This window comes from Pelophylax lessonae (assembly GCF_965119305.1).
Source record: "Pelophylax lessonae genome assembly, chromosome: 4".
NCBI lineage: Eukaryota > Metazoa > Chordata > Amphibia > Anura > Ranidae > Pelophylax > Pelophylax lessonae.
This window is the reverse complement of record NC_138771.1, coordinates 123,067,521-123,089,575: the sequence shown is the minus strand read 5'-3', so window position 1 is coordinate 123,089,575 and position 22,055 is coordinate 123,067,521. Positions and strand designations below refer to the sequence as shown.

General features: G+C 44.6%; 1 protein-coding gene across 10 annotated transcripts in view; it reads right to left on the bottom strand.

Annotated features, from left to right (window-relative positions):
- Positions 1 to 22,055, bottom strand: part of AP3B2 (adaptor related protein complex 3 subunit beta 2) — a 158,576-nt gene that overhangs the window by 40,925 nt on the left and 95,596 nt on the right. For all 10 annotated transcript variants that reach the window (XM_082254195.1, XM_082254189.1, XM_082254196.1 and 7 more), the window contains exons 12-15: positions 16,214 to 16,276; positions 10,824 to 10,956; positions 8,501 to 8,610; positions 2,517 to 2,693 (exon numbers count right to left, since the gene is read on the bottom strand). In XM_082254195.1, the coding sequence (XP_082110321.1) occupies positions 2,517 to 2,693; positions 8,501 to 8,610; positions 10,824 to 10,956; positions 16,214 to 16,276 (483 nt within the window). The remainder of the gene's footprint in view (positions 1 to 2,516; positions 2,694 to 8,500; positions 8,611 to 10,823; positions 10,957 to 16,213; positions 16,277 to 22,055) is intronic.

The following is a 22,055-nucleotide window of genomic DNA, read 5'->3' as shown; positions in this document are numbered from 1 at the left end:
ATCGCAGATATGTGAACTGGCTCCATAGAAAGCCGGTTTGGTTCACATGTTATGTGTATCAGATACGGTTCAAAAGGCATCCAATTTGCATATATGTGAACTGAGCCTAAATGCACTGTAGGCATCATGCGACAGCATTATTTTTGTCTTACCGCAATGCAATGCTATGCTAACGCTGCAGTGTGAACACCTCCCTCCGCTCCCTACGACCTAACCACCTATTTTTAATGCCTGTGTGAAAGAGCCCTTATGCTAAAGTAGGTTGTATGGGTGCTTGTGATGAAAGGAAAACGAAAAACTAAATGGAACTGATGAGAACAGAATGAATGTCCCAAAAACAGAAGGTTAAAAAAAAAAAATGTATGGCCAGCTTAACTCACTAGCCATAAACAGATATTAACCACATAACTCAGAATAATAGCTCATTAAGAAAACAATATATTACATTTTTTATGTGCCACATAGCCAACATAGAGAGTCTAATGTCCTTTATCTATCTGTAAGGACAGAGCAGATGTAAAACTGATTGGTCACTGTGGGGTAACACAGAACACTTCTTACTCAGAAGAAATGAAAGTGACACCAATCACTGATATCTGCAAACTGACTGCCCACAGAGCAGACTTTTATTTCCAGTTCCTTGTTGAAAATCCATACTTGCTGGCTATTTTACAATGTGTATTAGATCTGACATTATTTATATTTATTTATCTTTGACAGGCTTACTTATATATATATATATATATATATATATATATATATATATATATATATATATATATATATTACTTATATATACTCCTGATGAGTGGGCTAACAGACCCACAAAACGCGTCGAGTCCTAATAAAAGATATTCTGTTGAGTTTTAATACACGATACTCCACCTATATGCATTATTGCTATACATGTCTTGCATTGATGCCTATTGGCCTATGTACCAATATCCTTATTCTCATTGTATGTTTTTACTTTATATAAGTCCAATTACAAGTCAACTGTTTTATATGCATATTGCTGCTGTAACCCTGTCATGCTCATTATGTCTAGCTTTGTTGTCTGTTGGCATATGTTTACATTTATTGTATTTTTATATTTATTAAACTGACTATCCATCATTAGTGACTATTGCATCCACCTCATTTAAAGTCCCACCAGGGCTATGTTTTTCCAATGTTATTTCCAGTTCCTAATTCCAATATACACACAACTGCTGATAAGGGAGCAGCTTGAGGAAATTGAATAAAAGGAAGAGGGTAATGTCACAGAAATGAAGGAAGGGACCACAATATGTTTGTACAGGGGGCCATCTTCCTAGCCCCCCCTTTTGCAGCGTCTCTTGCATCTTTCCACCCAACTCCACCCCAGGGTCAGTGCCATTCACCCTGAGCTTGGCACCAGATTTCTTCTACTATTAGCACAAAACGGCCTTACAGAGATACACAGAATAGTTCTTACTAGGACAAATGGGTAAGAGGTGGAATAAAATCTGGGGGGGGGGGGGGGGGGGGACTGTGATTGGATTGGAGTCAGGGAGGGAGACAAGCTGTAAGAGGGGGAGCACTTTTGTCTGCAAAATATTTCAATGGGGTTGAACTGGAATTCTTCTTTCAGAATATATGGTAGACTGTACATCAGGTAACATGAACCATTCACCATGTCTGGTCTTACTGTTAAAAAACAGACTCTGTATTATCAAAAGACTTTTTCATCTACGTTATAAAATGTTATCTACTAAAGAGTATTAATGATCACATAGCTGCTGAAAGTACTGCCTTTTATCTTAGCAATTTAACTTTATGCACTGTTGCAACCTCTCTCCATGAACCTTAATGGCATCTATATAGATATCCATCCTTTCTGATCTTTTGTTTTACCATTGCTCTAGTGCGGTAACCCTTAACCTTTTTATGACCAGAGTTTTTGAAGCTTAGATGCCTGGACACAGCTTAACAGTGTTGTTTTTGTGTCAATTAACTAGACTATAGCTGTATGATTATTTTTTTCTGATTGACAAGGGGTCTGGGAACTAGGAACACACATAATTACACATTCCCAGTTCTCTTCTGCAAGGTTAATAATTCTCATACAGCAAAGGGCATTTTACATTTGGACTTACAAAGTTGTATTGTGGTCAAAAATGGGTAAACTATATTGGTATGATAAAAAGGACTTATAAAAAAACACACCTTGGGGTCCATTTGAAAAAAAATTGATTGGCCAAATGTCATTCGGACAAGCTGAACACAATTTTCCCATATGTTTTATAAAGAAATAATTCCTGTATCATCAGCTCCATCTAGTGGCCACAATGCAGTATATTTATTCATTCCGTTATTTCAGAAAACTATACAGCATTTTTGCCACTAGATGGAGCACATACAGAAATTAATTAGAAAAAATACTATTGTTTTATAAATTGCACCACAATTATGCTAATGCTATGTAAAATAAGGAAAAAACTTTTTAAATTCCCTTTGAACTTTAAAATTATTGATTATAATCATTAACAATGTACCTGCTTTGAGTTTGTCAGATACAGCTTTGCGGCCAAGTTGATGATCTGGAGTTTCACAATATCTTCCTCATTAGTGAAAGTTTTGGCCATTTTCCTTAGCACATCAGGAGCGATTTTAGGGACATGTTCACAGTACTCCCCAATGAGCCACAGGATACTGGCACGTGCCATAGGTACCTAAAAACAAACACAATCAGAGTGGATAACAAGCGATCAGAGGGCATTAATTAAAGTGGTAAACCTCAGACACAATGTGTACTTGTCTCAATCCAGAGGACTAAGGGTAAGTTCTGTCTGCCGCCTGGTTCCTCTGCTATCAGCATAAATGACTTCTGACGAGTTTTTCTGACACCATAAGAAAAATGGTGACAGGGGAGGGACAGCCTCAGCTCTGTTCCTGGGTGCTGTGTGAAGGGGGGGGGGGGTATCTCCTCCCTCCAATCAGCTCTCAGAGCTCTCCTCACTGACGTAACTTCAACTCTCCGCCCCATGCATTTCAGAGCTTAGAGATCCTGTGTAAATTCTGCACTTAATGGATGTAGGGGAAACGTGGCTGTAGATAAACAGGTACAACTTATGTAGAAGGATTTGTTTCATTTCTATGTATCACCTGAGGCCAGTCACTTCACTGGGTATATGTAAGAGTTTACAACCTTTTAAAGACGTGTACAAGTAACTACAGGGAAGGTGGCTATAAAAACTTACCATCAAAGAGTAAGTACCCCAAAACAGCAAACACTTGACTTGTTATAGGTGTTGTCACCACATGACAAGATTTGAAGGTCCTTGTTATAGAGCGACAACACTTGGCTACTGTTTTCCAGCTGTGTTCCTGCTTTGTCCCCCTGGTCACTTGGGCTTCTGGCGCAGACTACAAGTGGCATTATGCAGGCATGCCCACTGTTGTCACCATCAGTAAACACACAATGAGAAATGCTATGCAACCATTGTTGGACTGCATGTATGTAAACAGAAAGTTACGGCAAAGAGGCTGCAGGAGAGCCGCACTGAAATATAACTATGGGTGAAAATATTGAAAATACATATTTTAATATAAACAAAAAAAAAAAGGCATGCATTTATGATACACAGCGATCTAACAAACTCAATTTCATTCAGTTAGCATTTACAGCTATTTACACATATTTTTTTTTAAGTGTGCATAAGAAAAGTGGAAGTAGAAAAGTTGTTGAAAGGCAAAGTGTGTGGCAATAGAAGAGTTGTTAGAGGAGAGAGTATGAGTCCTGGTATGTTGTCAACCACTTGACCTCCGGAAGATTTACCCCCCCCCCCCTTCCTGACCAGGCCATTTTTTTGCCATACGCCACTGCGTTACTTTAACTTGCAATTGTGCAATCGTGCGACACTGTACCCAAATACAATTTATGTCCTTTTTTTCCCCATAATTAGAGCTTTCTTTTGGTGGTATTTGATCTGTGGTTTTTATTGTTTGCGCTATAAACAAAAAAAAAAAAAACAATATTTTTTACATTCTGCTATAAACATATTTAAAAAAAATGTAAAAAATTTAATTTCTTCAGCAATTTAGGCCAATATGTCTTCTGCTACATATTATGGGATATATTAATGGAATTTGTATTTATTTCTTTATTTCTTTTTACAAGTAATGGCGGTGATCAGAGACTTATAGCGGGACTGCGATATTGAAAAATTGGACACTTGACACTTTTTTGGGAACCAGTGACACTATTACAGTGATCAGTGCTAAAAATATGCACTATCACTGAGCTAATGACACTGACCGGGAAGGGGTTAACATCAGGGGCGATCAAAGGGTTAAATGTGTGCCTAGCTGGTGATTCAGTGTAATGGGAGAGGTGCTTTTACTAGTGGAAGGCATGAATCGGTGTTCCTACTTTACAGGAACACAGGATCCATGCCTTCTGTACTGAGAGAACAGCACTCTGCCTTGTTTACATAGGCAGACTGCTGTTCTGCCTGTGTACAGAACGATCAGCAGGTGCCGTCGGACATCGGCTCCCGATGTGTAGATTCACAGTGGAAGCAAGCTGCTGGCTGGGAGCATTTTCGCCTGATACCCGCAAGTTCAGGATCACGTATAAATACATGATCATGCGCAGCGCAGCCACCCTTTAACAGTAAATGTGCTATAGGGTGGTCGGCAAGTGGTTAAAGAACATAGGGGTTAATTTTTTCTAAAACTAGAGACTGCAAAATCTGCTGCAGCTCTGCACAGAAACCAATCAGCTTCAAGTTTTTTTTGTCAAAGCTTAATTGAACAAGCTGGAGTTAGTAGCTGATTGGCTACCATGCACAGCACTCTCCAGTTTTAGTAAACCAACCCCATGGTGTAGGGGTAAGGATCTGTTGGAGGACAGACTGCAAGGGGTTGGAGAGTTGTTGGAGAACAAAGTGGTGAGGTAGGTGACTTGTAAAGCCCCGTACACACGTACCGATGGTCGGCTTACAAATGTTCCTCTTTTCTCCCCGGGATGTCGGTGTCTGCTGAAAAGTGCAAAGACAGCACAAGGACAGCACAAGAATTTTGTCCGCCGACTGCAGAAGTGATGTCATGTAATGGTTAACTTTCCCTGTGTTTTCTATTTTCTGAGCATGCCCAGTCTTGCAAATCTGCGGTCTGTCGGCCGAATTGTGTACTGACAGGCGAACAATCGTCCGTTCTGGTGTCGGCATACAAATATTTTCATGTTTGCACGAAAGACTTTTGTCCGCGGATTGTGCGCAGACATCTGTCGGAGGCACCATACTAACACGCGTACAATCGGCAGATCCTTCGTCCACCGACGTTTGTATGCCGACGATCGGTACGTGTGTACGGGCCTTTAGAAGACAAATTGTAGCAGTAGGAGAGTTGTTGGAGGACAGATTGAGGAAGTAGGGGGGCTTTTGGAAGAAAGAGTGTGGAGGTTGGAGAGTTGTTGAATGACACAGTGTAGGGGTTGGAGAGCTGTTGGTGGACACTGGACAGTGTGAGGACTGGAGAATTGTAGGAGGAACATTTGTGGGGGTTGAAGAGTTGTTGGAGGACAGATTGTGGAAGTAAAGGGACTTTTGGAACACAGGGTATTGGGGTTGGAGAGTTGTTGAATGATACGGTGTAAGGGCTGGAGAGGTATTGGAGGACAAGGTGAGGGTTGGAGAGTTGTAGGAGGAAAATTTGTGGGAGGACACGTTGTGGAAGTAGGGGGCTCTTGGAAAACAGGGTGTGGGGGTTGGAGAGTTGTTAAATGACACTAGGAGGGCAATTTGTGGGCGTAGAAGAGTTTTGATGATATGGGAGAGTTGTTGATTGACAGAGTATGAAATTTGGAGGGCTGTTACAGGACAGAATGTGGGGGTTGGAAAATTGCAGGAGGACAGAGTGGTAAGGTAGGTGAGTTGTTGGAGGACAAAATGTGAACATGTTTGAAGAACAGAGTGGTGAAGTAGGAGGGCTTTTAGGACACAGTGTAGGGGCTGGATAGCTGTTGGAAGACAGAGTGTGAGGGCTGTAGAGTTGTAGAAGGAAAATTTGGGGAAGTAAAAGAGTAAGGGGACAAAGTGGTGAGGTAGGAAAGTTGTTGATGGACACAAAGCGGAAGTAGGAGGGCTGTTAGTGGACAGAATGTGGGGGTTGGAGAGTTGTTGGAGGAAAGTTGTTGGTGGATACAAAGCGGAAGTAGGAGGGCTGTTAGTGGATAGAATGTGGGGGTTTGGGATTTGTTGGAGGAAAGTTGTTGATGGATACAAAGCGGAAGTAGGAGGGCTGTTAGCGGACAGAATGTGGGGGTTGGAGAGTTGTTGGAGGAAAGTTGTTGGTGGACACAAAGTGGAAGTAGGAGGGCTGTTAGTGGACAGAATGTGGGGGTTGGAGAGTTGTTGGTGGACACAAAGCGGAAGTAGGAGGGCTGTTAGTGGACAGAATGTGGGGGTTGGAGAGTTGTTGAAGGAAAGTTGTTGATGGACACAAAGCGGAAGTAGGAGGGCTGTTAGTAAACAGAATGTGGGGGTTGGAGAGTTGTTGGAGGAAAGTTGTTGGTGGATACAAAGCGGAAGTAGGAGGGCTGTTAGTGGACAGAATGTGGGGGTTGGAGAGTTGTTGGAGGAAAGTTGTTGGTGGATACAAAGCAGAAGTAGGAGGGCTGTTAGTGGACAGAATGTGGGGGTTGGGGAGTTGTTGGAGGAAAGTTGTTGATGGACACAAAGCGGAAGTAGGAGGGCTGTTAGTGGACAGAATGTGGGGGTTGGAGAGTTGTTGGAGAAAAGTTGTTGGTGGACACAAAGCGGAAGTAGGAGGGCTGTTAGTGGACAGAATGTGGGGGTTGGGGAGTTGTTGGAGGAAAGTTGTTGGTGGATACAAAGCGGAAGTAGGAGGGCTGTTAGTGGACAGAATGTGGGGGTTGGAGAGTTGTTGGAGGAAAGTTGTTGGTGGATACAAAGCGGAAGTAGGAGGGCTGTTAGTGGATAGAATGTGGGGGTTTGGGATTTGTTGGAGGAAAGTTGTTGATGGATACAAAGCGGAAGTAGGAGGGCTGTTAGCGGACAGAATGTGGGGGTTGGAGAGTTGTTGGAGGAAAGTTGTTGGTGGACACAAAGTGGAAGTAGGAGGGCTGTTAGTGGACAGAATGTGGGGGTTGGAGAGTTGTTGGTGGACACAAAGCGGAAGTAGGAGGGCTGTTAGTGGACAGAATGTGGGGGTTGGAGAGTTGTTGAAGGAAAGTTGTTGATGGACACAAAGCGGAAGTAGGAGGGCTGTTAGTAAACAGAATGTGGGGGTTGGAGAGTTGTTGGAGGAAAGTTGTTGGTGGATACAAAGCGGAAGTAGGAGGGCTGTTAGTGGACAGAATGTGGGGGTTGGAGAGTTGTTGGAGGAAAGTTGTTGGTGGATACAAAGCAGAAGTAGGAGGGCTGTTAGTGGACAGAATGTGGGGGTTGGGGAGTTGTTGGAGGAAAGTTGTTGATGGACACAAAGCGGAAGTAGGAGGGCTGTTAGTGGACAGAATGTGGGGGTTGGAGAGTTGTTGGAGAAAAGTTGTTGGTGGACACAAAGCGGAAGTAGGAGGGCTGTTAGTGGACAGAATGTGGGGGTTGGGGAGTTGTTGGAGGAAAGTTGTTGGTGGATACAAAGCGGAAGTAGGAGGGCTGTTAGTGGACAGAATGTGGGGGTTGGGGATTTGTTGGAGGAAAGTTGTTGATGGACACAAAGCGGAAGTAGGAGGGCTGTTAGTGGACAGAATGTGGGGGTTGGGGAGTTGGAGGAAAGTTGTTGGTGGACACAAAGCGGAAGTAGGAGGGCTGTTAGTGGACAGAATGTGGGGGTTGGGGAGTTGTTGGAGGAAAGTTGTTGGTGGACACAAAGCGGAAGTAGGAGGGCTGTTAGTGGACAGATTTGGGGGTTGGAGAGTTGTTGGAGGAAAGTTGTTGGTGGATAGAAAGTTGAAGTAGGAGAGCTGTTAGTGGACAGAATGTGGGGGTTGGAGAGTTGTTGGAGGACAGAGTATGGAAGTAGAATAGTTGTTAGGGGACAAGGAGGAAGAGTGTGGGTGTTAGAGCGCTTTTGGAGGAGACATTTTCATTGTTGGAGGACAAAGAGTAGGGTTTGAGGGGTAGTTGAAGGTCAAAGTGTGGGTGTTTGGAGACAGCTCAGCTCAAGAGGAGACCAGAGTTCATGTACCCTGGATGACAAATTTTAAATTTGTGTGTACAATAGATGAGGGGGGTAGGTAAGAGATACAGTATGTCTCCTCATGGCAGATTTTCCTTTAATATAGCCCATTCACTGTTTAAAGATCATTAAAATTATATACTATACATTACTTAAAATTACTAAGAAGCAATGTCTCTGCATATGTATTTTTACAATTCTGAATGTTTTCTTAAAAAAAAAAAAACAGGGACCACAGTAACAGAACTGCACTGAGTGTGGACTGTATACAATTTCCTGACAGAATTGTAAGAAATAATAAGATTATTTCCATGTCTGGTGTGTGAATCTTACATACCTGAATATTATCTGTAAGCTTAGCCATGTGTTTGATAATCTCACTATGCTGTGCTGGTTGCATTTGTAGCAGCTTCTTGATAACCACGACTGATTCAGCCACCACAAGCTCTGCAATGGAAATAAAAAGATACCATACAGCAAAAAAATGTAAAACTACACCAGATGGTTGATCTGCTAAAGTCTGTATTGAAGGGGGCACGCACGCTGGTCTCTGCATTGAAGGGGGGCACGCACGCTGGTCTCTGCATTGAAGGGGGATCGCACGCTGGTCTCTGCATTGAAGGGGGCATGCACGCTGGTCTCTGCATTGAAGGGGGCACGTATGATGGTCTCTGCATTGAAGTGAGCATGCACGCTGTTCTCTGCATTGAAGGGGGCACGCACGCAGGTCTCTGCATTGAAGGGGGCACGCACGCTGGTCTCTGCATTGAAAGGGGCACGCACGATGGTCTCTGCATTGAAAGGGGGCACGCACAATGGTCTCTGCATTGAAGGGGGCACGCTGGTCTCTGCATTGAAGGGGGCACGCTGGTCACTGCATTGAAAGGGGGTACGCTGGTCACTGCATTGAAGGGGGCACACTGGTCACTGTGCATTGAAAGGGGGCACGATGGTCTCTGCATTGAAAGGGGGCACGCAAGATGGTCTCTGCATTGAAGGGGGCACGCACGCTGGTCTCTGCATTGAAAGGGGGCACGCACAATGGTCTCTGCATTGAAAGGGGGCACGCACGATGGTCTCTGCATTGAAGGGGGCACGCTGGTCTCTGCATTGAAAGGGGGCAAGCACGATGGTCTCTGCATTGAAAGGGGGCACGCACGATGGTCTCTGCATTGAAGGGGGCACGCTGGTCTCTGCATTGAAAGGGGGCACGCACAATGGTCTCTGCATTAAAAGGGGGCACGCACGATGGTCTCTGCATTGAAGGGGGCACGCACGATGGTCTTTGCATTGAAGGGGGCACGCACGCTGGTCTCTGCATTGAAAGGGGGCACGCACAATGGTCTCTGTATTGAAGGGGGCACGCACGCTGGTCTCTGCATTGAAGGGGGCATGCACACTGGTCTCTGCATTGAAGGGGGCACGCACACCGGTCTCTGCATTGAAGGGGGCACGCACGCTGGTCTCTGCATTGAAGGGGGCACGCACGCTGGTCTCTGCATTGAAGGGGGGCACGCACGCTGGTCTCTGCATTGAAGGGGATCACGCACGCTGGTCTCTGCATTGAAGGGGGCACGCACGCTGGTCTCTGCATTGAAGGGGGCATGCACGCTGTCCTCTGCATTGAAGGGGGCAAGCACGATGGTCTCTGCATTGAAGGGGGCACGCTGGTCTCTGCATTGAAGGGGGCACGCTGGTCACTGCATTGAAAGGGGGCACGCTGGTCTCTCTGCATTGAAAGGGGGCACGCTGGTCACTCTGCATTGAAAGGGGGCACACTATACCTTAATTACTGAAGGCCCCTTTCACACTTTTGTGACCTCAAAGTCACGCAATTTTTTACAGTGTTTTTTGCCATCTACTCTTGTTCCGGGCCCCGGGTCCAATATATGAAACCATTGCGGCCCTCGAGTCAAAATGTTTGCCCACCCCTGGCCTAGGGGCTAATGACCAGACAAGAAAGAGAAAGTGGGCTGTATAAGGTATTTACTGGCAGAAATTTTTTTTTTTTACTATCTAAAGTTAAAACAGCAAGGGCAGAAGATTTAATACATGGAAAGATTAAAAAAATGACTGAAGGTCTGCTTTAAGCTTTGTAAACTAATGTGTGCTGATTAGCCAGGGAAGTTTCAGCCTATATTGTGCAAGTGGGCACATTATTTGATCATAATTATTATTCAAGGCTTGGCAAAGGTTGTTCACAAACACAAATGTAGGCCGAATTTCCTTATACCATACGCAATAGATTTGTGCTACTCAATGGCTTTTCCTACAAATGTTCTACAATAGTGAAATATTAGGGCCAGCCATATCCTACAGCAGGCGAACTGAATTAAAATTCATGGAGCCCAGATATTTCACATCAGAGAAGATCCTACAGAATCTGCCACTTCTCAAAGTGTCAGATGCCTGCTCCCTTGCTGCATGCTGTACTACCTACTTCCAGCTCCTACCTGAACTTATAGCAACTGATCAGACTTCACACTGCTATAGTCACATTACTACAAGATGAACTTTGATTGGCTGCTTTGAGTTTCTACACCTTAAATCTACTGGCACCTAAGTTAAGACCCTTTTGTTGAACAATAACTATTTTATCATTTGGGACAAAACATATTTCTTTTAGGTCATTAGCATACCTAATTTCCCTTATATCTTACCATCCCGGTTTGAGAGTAGTTGAACAAGTCCATTGAGGCAGGTGTCTCGAACTTTACCAATATTAGTGGCACACCGACCAATAGCCTGTATCGTTGCAGCCACAAAATCTTTGTCCATACTGCGGATATATGTCTGCAAGGTTTAAATGGTGAAAATAGTCAAGATATATGAATCTCAAAGCTAGTTACAGAACTTCCACTCTTTATCTGCTAAGGCGCTGTCTAAATGTTTATGTTAAGCCGGCCATACATAGATCGAAATTTTGCCGGTTTGGCGGGAACCAACCAAATTCCAATCCATGTATGGGTTAGCTGGTCTATCTATTGACTTTTGTACAACCAGCCTATCAAATTTTTCCTATAACTGGCAACACTGATCATTGTATTCCTCCTTCGGGGAAGGCTACTATAGCTCAGTGGGACGCGTGGATGGGGGAATTGGTTCATTTTTTTTCTCTTCAACGCGCTTGTTGACTGAAAAAATTGAATCATGTATGGCCAGCCTTGGGGACCAAAAAAAAAACCTTAAGGACAAGTTCAACATGCTATATACAAGCACCTGTCAAAGACGTCACACAGGCCTCTAGAATTCTCTCTCTCATGTTCCTTCATGGAAATCACATACCTTGTTTGTTCACTTTGTCACCCTGCTTGGTTCTCACCTGCACCGATCTTGTTAGTTGTTCAGTTTTGTTCTGACTTACGTTCTACCTTGACTGCTCACACTAAAACCACACTTGGAAGAAACTTACCTCTACTTTATTCCTGTAGCCTTGGGTCTTATACCAAAGAATGCAGTGCTTTCCACAGGGACATTTTTCTTATAGCATGATGGCTAACCACAGCACAATAGTATTGTGGAATTGTGAAATATCAGGGGCCTTAACAACCCCAACAAAAAACAAATTTTTGTAAAATCTTACCGTAAAATTCCTTTCTCTGAGTCCTCCGACAGTCGCCGCCCCTCATACAGTCTTCACCAATGGGTATTGAGGAAGTCAATACCCATTGGTGAAGACTGTATGAGGGGCGGCGACTGTCGGAGGACGTAAGAGAAATAGGCAATGTTTACAACCCTCCAACAATTGTCTCTATCTGTGATTTGTCTGCAAGAAACCCATTTAAACAAAGACACAGTTCCCCTCTCTAAAAGACAAAATATAAGACCCAATTTCCCCTAATACACGCGTCATACTCTCTGGGTGTAAATGTCCTAATTTCCTCACAAATTGTGTCTTCCTGTAGCCAGGTCCAAGCAAAATGTATAATGTGTTACGTATACTAGCAAATAAATACATACCACCATCATATTCCATAGAAGTTTTGAACTGGCTACAGCAATAAATTAAAAACAAACCTGGGAACCCAATATTGGTGTTTGGAGAAAGAACCGCCCAATGGATCAGCAGTACTCACTTTTCGTGAGCATAGCTCTCATTGTTCAGAACTGATGTAGCATTGGGTAATAACATTGCATTGACACATTGTCAAATCTTACTATGCCATTGCCATGATAGGATTATGTGATCGCCGCGCCCTCTCGTTCAATATATTGTATATACATATATATATATATATATTTATTATAACTGGCGATAATTTGCACCCCTGTAAAGAACAGTAGATTGTACTACCTGGGGAGTTAAGGTTCACCTTACTTGAACATTGATGTCTTAGTAGAGGACATGAACAGGTTAATGATGGAGCTCAGCTCATCTAATACTCTGATACTGAATTCACTATCCGTACTGCACTTAATACATACTACATGCATGAAAATAAACCAAACACATTGGTCATTCGAATTATCTAAAGTATGTCCAGACCAGTGTTGGGATCTGTCAGCAGTGTTTGGGTAGTTACTCAGAAAATGTAACTAGTTACTTCTTTAAATTGTAATGAGATTACTTTACTAGTTACTGCATTTGAAAAGTAACTTCACTACTTATTACTTTACTTTCCTCTTTCTTAATTGACCGTGTAGAAGAAGATACATGACACTCTTTCTGCATAGAGTTTATTGTATAAACACAGGCTTTGGGAAACATGAGAACAAAACCTGAAAAAACAGAATAAAACATAAAGTGCAACAAAAAGTCATAAACTTCATCCCTCTCTATTCTTCGAAATAACGATTGTATCGCACGGCTTGGGTAACGCAGGAAAGCGCATTCTTGTAGCCTAGGAAAGTAGCGTAGTTACCTCCTATAGCCTAGTAAAGTAGTGTAGTTACTTCCTATAGCCTAGTAAAGTAGTGTAGTTACTTCCTATAGCCTAGTAAAGTAGCGTAGTTACCAATATTAGTATTGTAACTAGTTACATTACTTTGTTACCAAAAAAAGTAATGTAGTTACTGTAATCAGTTACTTTGTAACTAGTTACCCCCAACACTGGTCCAGACCCATCAGTCCCACATTTCGCACCTCTGCTGATGCAGATTGTACAGAAGACATAGGAAAACCTCGCACAATGGCTACATATACAGGCAGATGTTGTGATGTGATTCAATTTTGTTTATTGAACACATTTAAACGAAGACCAGGGTAGCTACAGAATTCTAGAATTGGGTATGGGATCTGTGTAGGCAGGGCCGCTGACAGGGGAGGACCACCAGCCCTCTTGTAGGGGGCCCGAGCACACAGGGGGGCCCACACAGAGAGGGGGATTAGTGATGGACAACAAATACAGAAATCTTCCTCCAGCACCTGAATCTGATCTGTCCCTCTCCCTGCTATCAGCTTTTATCTGCTGAGAAAGAGACAGTCGTCCCTCACTAATCCCCCTCCCTTGTGTGGGCCCCCCTCCCAGCACTTATCTCTGCTCAGGAGCTTATTTGTAAATTGTAACTTTGTTTCTCTCTCTCTGTCTCTCTGATCACTGAGCTCCAGCTGCCCAGCCTGTATATTTTTCTCATCTCATCTTCTTTTTTATTTTACATCGTTTTTTTTTTTTTTTTAGATTTAGCAGGAATTATGCGAGTTATGTTATATTTGTGTCTGATAATAGTGATTTGTTGTAATTTTAGCTAAATATATCTTTAATATTTTCTTGAGGGGGCCCTGCCAGGTAGTCTGTACGGGGCCCCGCGATTTCTAACAGCAGCCCTGTGTGTAGGGTAAGTTTCATTTGGTAGCATACAACAGTATGTAGTTATATGAATCCTACTGGATCATATCTCTTTTTCATATCACAAAGCTCTGACTATACACACAGGCTAACTACATCAGGCTTTTGAGATATTTACCAAAAAACCTAATATCTCGTCAGACGGCTTTAGGGTACTTCGCTTATTTTTGTAGTAAAGTTAGTTGCATTTCTTGGCCAAATGCACAGCAGAGATGACAATATTCCTTCATTAGTCAGGCTAAGAACAGTGTTTATTGTGGGGGAACACAGTTCCGGTACCTCCAGCACTGAATTTATGTAATGGCAAGGGGTGCTGGGGTGTGTTGGAGGGTCTATGGCTGCTGGGAGATCTCTTGTGCCTGAAGAAGATCTAGTTTTGCATGGCAGTCTATTGTTGCTGGGGAGGTCTATTGTTGTTGCTGGTGGGGGATCTATTGTTGCTGGGGCAGGGGCTTATGTTGCTGGGGGATTCATTGTTGCTTGAAGAGATCTACTGTTGAGGGAGGGGTCTATTGTTGCTGGCTGCTGGGTATCTATTGTTGTTGGGGGGCATATATTTTTGTGTGGCAGTCTATTGTTGCTAGGGAGGTCTGTTGTTTTAGGTGGGGGGTCTTTTGTTTCTAATTAAGCTTATGTTGCTGCGGGGGAAATTGTTCCTGGAAGGGATCTACTGTTGAGGGAGGGGTCTATTGTTGCTGGCTGCTGGAGAGTCTATTGATGCTGGTCTGGCTGCTGGGAAATCTTTTGTTGCTGCTGGGATCTATTGTTGTTGGGGTCCATTGTTGCTGGGGGAATCTATTGTCACTGGGAAGAGTTTCATGTTGCTGGCTGCTGGAAAGTCTATTGATGCTGGTCTGGCTGCTGGGAAATCTTTTGTTTCTGCTGGGGTCTATTGTTGCTGGGGTCCATTGTTGCTGGGGGAATCTATTGTCACTGGGAAGGGTCTATTGTTGCTGGCTGCTGGAGAGTCTATTGATGCTGGGCTGGCTGCTGCAAAATCTTTTGTTGCAGCTGGGGTCTATTGTTGTTGGGGTCCATTGTTGCTGGGGGAATCTATTGTCACTGGGAAGGGTCTATTGTTGCTGGCTGCTGGAGAGTCTATTGATGCTGGGCTGGCTGCTGCAAAATCTTTTGTTGCTGCTGGGGTCTATTGCTGTTGGGGTCCATTGTTGCTGTGGGGAATCTATTGTCACTGAGAAGGTCTCATGTTGCTGGCTGCTGGAGAGTCTATTGATGCTGGTCTGGCTGCTGGGAAATCTTTTGTTGCTGCTGAGGTCTATTGTTGTTGGGGTCCATTGTTGCTGGGGGGAATCTATTGTCACTGAGAAGGGTCTATTGTTGCTGGCTGCTGGAGAGTCTATTGATGCTGGGCTGGCTGTTGGGAAATCTTTTGTTGCTGCTGGGGTCTATTGTTGTTGGGGTCCATTGTTGCTGGGGGAATCTATTGTCACTGAGAAGGGTCTATTGTTGCTGGCTGCTGGAGAGTCTATTGATGCTGGGCTGGCTGTTGGGAAATCTTTTGTTGCTGGGGTCCATTGTTGCTGGGGGAATCTATTGTCACTGGGAAGGGTCTCATGTTGCTGGCTGCTGGAGAGTCTATTGATGCTGGGCTGGCTGTTGGGAAATCTTTTGTTGCTGCTGGGGTCTATTGTTGATGGGGTCCATTGTTGCTGGGGGAATATATTGTCACTGGGAAGGGTCTATTGTTGCTGGCTGCTGGAGAGTCTATTGATGCTGGGCTGGCTGTTGGGAAATCTTTTGTTGCTGCTGGGGTCTATTGTTGTTGGGGTCCATTGTTGCTGGGGGAATCTATTGGGTCTGTTGTTGCTGGCTGCAAGGGAATCTACTTTATTGCTTTTCTTGTTGTTATTAACAAATTCCATACAAATTATTTATTACAACAAAATTATACTTGGTCCTGTATTCTCTAAAAGGGGCGGTACTGGGAGGTGGGTAGGGGGTGGAACTAAGGGAAGGTGCTCGGAGGTGGGTAGGGGGCGGAGACAAGAAGTGAGGGAGTTCCTATACCTATTCTCTGAGAAAAAAAGCCCTGGCAGTAACCCACAATAAAACAATTAGGATTCTACACAAATGTGAATGGAGCAAAGTGATTGGCTAGTAGACTGGTTGCTATGGATGACAGCTCTTTCTCCTTTGCTGTTTGTACTACTTTACACTGTGTATAGTCAGAAAGCTGTATGCTTTAGTTGATTTTGCAGCTTTTAGCAGAAACAACCTATTTTGTCTATTAATTCTGTACTTACTTGAAACTCTCGTAGTATGATGGAAATGTTGGTTTCACTTGCCAGATTTGTCAACACTTCCAGCTGCGCAAAAACAGAAACAGAGTTTGTATTCTTATTAGTACTAATTATACTTTCTGTGTCACGTTTGTGATACTTAAATATTTATCATGGTTATGTACTGTATATTAACCACCATTTTTATTTGTACCATCTCTCGACAGTATAAAAAGCAGATAGTAGGTGAATGAAACAATAACGATACCTTTACACAGATGCTAAATAGCGGTGCTCAGCACATACAGATAACCTTCCATATTCCCATCGCACATGTTCGTGGAATGAGCTCTCAAAAGTACCAGGTTGCTGCAGCGACCACCAGCTAGGTATTGAAGCATGCACGCCAAAGTGTAAATATTCGCCAGCACACCGTGGATCTTCAAATAAGAGCCCATTCACATTGAGGCGACACGACTTCGGGGGGCGACCTGTGAAGTCGCGTGCACTGCTGTGCACCGCGACTTCGGCGCGACTTGCAGAGACTTCACATAATGGAAGTCTATGCAAGTTGCTCCGGGTCGCCCCAAAGTAGTACCGGACCCTTTTTCTAAGTCGGAGCGACTTGTGTCGCTCCTATTAGAACGGGTCCTGTCATACTCAATGGACCGCGACTTGTCAGGCTGACAAGTCGCCTGACAAGTCGCGCTAATGTGAATGGGCTCTAAGTCTGAAGGGTGTCTTATTGAAGATGACATCACAAACTGAGAAGTGCAATGTTTTGTAGCCATATAGGGCCCTTAATCAGGCATGTGATGCTTGACGAAGGGGCCCTGCGCAGCTTCAAAATGCTGCACTCCTCTGTTTGTTCTTTGATCTTTCTTCAATTAAAAAAAAAGTTCAGACTTAGTTAAAGATCCGTGGTAAGCTGGCGAATATTTTGATTGTGTTTTTAGCACCTGCCAAGTGTTCCCCAAATGACAGGTAAGAATAGATTTTTGATGCAGCCAGTGTACAACCACTGAATGTGACAGCTAAATCTTATTAGTACACTAAACCAGTGAATATGCTAAATGAATCTCTCTATCCTGCTAAAACGGTTTTTACAATCAGAAGAGCTACATTTATTTCTTTAATTTTACTTTTCTATTAACAGATTAGTGTGTTTAAAGCAGGCATGTCCAACCTGCAGCCCGGAACCACAGGCAATGCGGCCCACTGCCCCCTGACAATTATTATTTTTTTGCTGGGGAGGAAGGAAGGCGAGTCGGGGGCACGGCCACAGTGGCTTTCAACTAAGTGTAGGCAGAGGCTGCCTCGGAGGGGGGGGGGGGTTTGGGGGCGCTGCTGGATTACAAGCAGATCGGGGATCTCCTGCTTATCCAGCGGTCGCTGTCATAGGAAGCCCTGCTTCCTGGACCGGCTCCTATGATAGACAGCACATTGGTGACTTCTATCATAGGAGCTGGTCCAGGAGGCAGGACTTCGTATGACAGTGGTCGCCGGGTAAGCAGGAGATCCCCGCTCTGTGTATTCCAGCATCTCTCCTCTCTCTTCATTGCAGACTGCATTGGATGGGTACACACTGGTGAGGCTGCATTGGATGGGCATGCACTGGTGAGGCTACATTGGATGGGCACTGATCAGGCTGCATTGGATGGGCATGCACTGGTGAGGCTGCATTGGGTGGGCACTGATCAGGCTGCATTGGATGGACACTGATCAGGCTGCATTGGATGGGCACTGATCAGGCTGCATTGGATAGGCATGCACTTTTGAGGCTGCATTGGATGGGCACTGATCAGGCTGCATTGGATGGGCATGCACTGGTGAAGCTGCATTGGCTGGGCATGCACTAGTGAGGCTGCTTTGGATAGGCATGCACTGGTGAAGCTGCATTGGATGGGCACTGGTGAGGCTGCATTGGATGGGCACTGATCAGGCTTCATTGGATGGGCATGCACTGGTCAGGCTGCATTGGATGAGCACTGATCAGGCTGCATTGGATGGGCATGCACTGGTGAGGCTGCATTGATGGGCCCTGATCAGGCTGCATTGGATGGGCATGCACTGGTGAGGCTGCATTGGATGGGCACTGATCAGGCTGCATAGGATGGGTATGCACCCGGGAAGCTGCATTGGATGGCACGGTTTAGGCTGCATTGGATGGGCACGCACTAGGCTGCAAGTGCCGTGCGATCCACCGGCTGCCGCGGGAGACTTAGGATGTCTGCAGTCAGTGATAGAGCTGCTGCTTCCTGTATAGTTCCAGCTCTGTCATAGGCGGAGTAATATGAAATGCAGTCCGCCTGTGACAGGAGCCATACAGGAAGCAGCTGCTCTGCTCTCTACTGCAGCCGCTGCTTCCTCCAGCAGTACCCAAAATCATGACCAGCAGTACCCACATGACCGGCATTACCCGCCAGCAGTAATCACAAGCAGTAACCGCACCAGAAGTACCCGCCAGCAGTCTGCAAAATAAGTAGAAAAGGTATGTGCATTAGCGTGTGTAAATTGTTGCAATATGTTTTTTAATAACCAGTTGTGTTTTGTCATAATATGTCACGTCCTTGTTTATACATGTATGAATAAAAACATGACATTTTTTGGCTGCCTAAGTCACATGTGCTAGGGGTGCAACTATCCCCCAGCACATAACTGTAGACACTGATCTGCAGACGCTGATCACTTCAAATCACTGGTGGTTAGAGTGTTTCTTTAAAATCTCTCAGGAGACGTAAACCTCTGTATACTGATTGCATTTCATTTGATCATCCTCTAGTTGTGTTAAATTAGTGCAGGGGAGGGGGGCGTGGCATGGTGTGGGAAGGGCGTGGCAACATTTTATTGCTTATATACCTTAACTATATTATAATGTTATATGCGGCCCGGGAAAATTTCTCTACAATCAATGTGGCCCAGAGAAGCTGAAAGGTTGGACACCCATGATTTAAAGGGTTAGTTCAACTTTCCTGCATTTTTCCCACAATGCATTCTAGAATCCCAATGCAGCTTGTCAGCAAAAACGACTCGGTCCTCAACCAGATGTTGCTTGGGCCAGACATTGGAAGTTCAGCAGCACTGATGTCACACATGTGCAGTGTGCTCACTCCTCAGCTGAGTTGCTGGTGGCACAGTTCTAACATTTGGTTTATGCTTCCTGATTGGGTTAGTTCACCATTCCTGCACTTTTCCCCAAAAAACCCTTTATGCATTCCAGGATCCCAGCACATTACATGTGCTGTCAGCAAAAACTTGGCCTGGATGTTAGTGCACCTCCAGTGTCCGTTCTGGCTTGTTTAACCTGGGCACGTGTAGTGTGACATTAACTATTGCTAGAGGGAGGAAGCATGCTTTGCAAACGCACAGTTTACATGAGCTGAAGTGGCTGCTGAGGGCACAGTTGTAAAAGCTGGGGGATTGAGCATTGAGAAGTTTTTGCTGACAGGTCGCACATGACCTACACATACAGAGGCACCATTTTTACCAGCTGAGCAGTGGGGATCCTGGAATGCATAGGGGGTTTGTATAACCTGGTAATACTCTTAATGCCAGAGTAAAAGCTGCCTTTTTATCACTTCTCAGCCCCTCACATAGAAGAGAGGAAGATCCTAACCCAACAATGGTTTTAAAGAGGTTGTAAACCCATACAACTTTTTTTTTTTTTTTGCAACCTGTAAGAGAAACACATAATGAGCTAGTATGCATCGCATACTAGCTCATTATTTAATACTTACCTTAGAACGAGCCCCCGCCGTGCCGCCCACTTACCTGTATGACGGGCGACATATCCAGTCGCCCATCTTCCAGGATCGCGGCATCCGGCCATCTGATTGGCCGGAGCCGCGGTGACGTCTCTCCCACGCACGCGCGCGGGAGCCGACAGTCACGGCACGGGGCTCTGAAGAAACGGCACCAGCGGTCGTTCCTTCAGAGCGCATGCGCCAGTGACGTCACTGGCTGCATGTAAGGTAAATATCTCCTAAACGGTACATGTTTAGGAGATATTTACAGTACCTATAGGTCAGCCTTATCATAGGCTTACCTATAGGTAAAAGTGTCTGAGGAGGGTTTACTTCCTCTTTAAGGCTGCAGAGAACTCTAGGGAGGTATCTCCTCACATTTCTTTGTAAAATTACCAGATAAGGTAAAATACTTAAAGTGTTTCTAAACCCACAACAGTAAAATCTGTCTGTATATGCAGTAAAGCATGCTTGTTTTACTCACAGTGGAACCTAAAGGGATACAGTAATCCTGTGCATTTTGTAAAAAGGCTGTTTGATCCTGTCTTCTCTGTTCCTCCCCTTCTTTTACTGTCCCCAATCCATCTGCTGATAGAACAGAGGCCAGGGGACAAGCTGTACAAGCTCAGTTTGGTGTGTTGCTAGAGATTTGGTGTGGACCAACACCAGTGAAAGACATGGCACCCCAAACCATCACAGACTGTGGAAAATGTTGCATTTCATTTGGAAATCAAGGTCTCAGAGTCTGGAGGAAGAGTGGAGAGGCACAGAATCCAAGTTGCATGAAGTCCAGTGTGATGTTTCCACAGTCAGTGATTTGGGGAGCCATTTCATCTGCTGTTGTTGGTCCACTGTGTTTTATCAAATCCAAAGTCAGTGCAGCCCTCTAAATTTTAGATCACTTCATGCTTCCCTCTGCTGACCAGCTTTATGGAGATTCTGATTTCATTTTCCAGAAGGACTTGGCACCTTCCACACTGCCAAAAGTACAATACCTGGTTAAATGATCATGGTATCACTGTGCTTGATTGGCCAGCAAACTCACCTGACCTAAACCCCATAGAGAAACCTGTGGGGTATTGTCAAGAGGAAGATGAGAGACACCAGACCCAACAATGCAGACGAGCTGAAGGCTGCTATCTAAACAAACTGGGCTTCCATAACACCTCAGCTGTGCCACCGGCTGATCGCCTCCATGCTACACTGCATTGATGCAGTAATTCATTCAAAAGGAGCCTCGACCAAGTATTAGTATTGAGTGCATACTATACTGTACATGGACATACTTTTCAGCAAGCCAATGCTTCTCTGTTAAAAATCCTTTTTTTTAATTGGTCTTATGTAATCTAATTTTCTGAGATAATGCATTTTGTTTTTTCTTGGGTTTTCACTAGCTGTAAGCTATTATTATCAAAATTTAAAAAAATAAATTCTTGAAATAATTTCGCTCTGGATTACTGAAATAAATTATCTTTTTGATGATATTCTAATTTTATGAGATGCACATGTACTGCTGATGAGAAAAGGTATGTAGCAATTTATATTTACTAAAATAATTGCATTTCCATGTTCTGTGTATTGTGGGAGACCAGATATAGTGAATGCAGGGTCCCTGGTTTAGTTTAATATGGTAACTGATGTAATACTTTTAACCACTTACCACATACTGACGTACCCATACGTCGGGTAACTTTGCGGGGTTATACCGGGATGATGCAGGCATCATCCCAGTACCGTGGTTTGAAGCCAACGGTCGGCTTTCCGTCGGTAACGACCGATGCGGCTCGGGAGCCACTCGATCGTTACCCGGGTGAGCGGGAGGGGACGTCCCCCCCCCCCTCCCGCCGCCTTCCGTGGCTTTGCTCGTGGCTCCCGTCCCACCGGGAGCCCCAAGCACCCAGCCGGCACATCCGCCGGCTGGACGGAGTCCCGATGAATGCCGGAAACGGCATAGATCGGGTCTCCGATGACGTAACCCGGAGGCGGCGTCCATGACGTCACTTCCGGTTTACTGTGCTGCAAAAGGCGGCAAATTTAAAAAACGTCTGTATGCAAAAACGCCGTTTTCGGCGTTTTGCATACATGGAAGTGTAGTGGAGGGGTCTAGGGTCTTTTAGACCCTC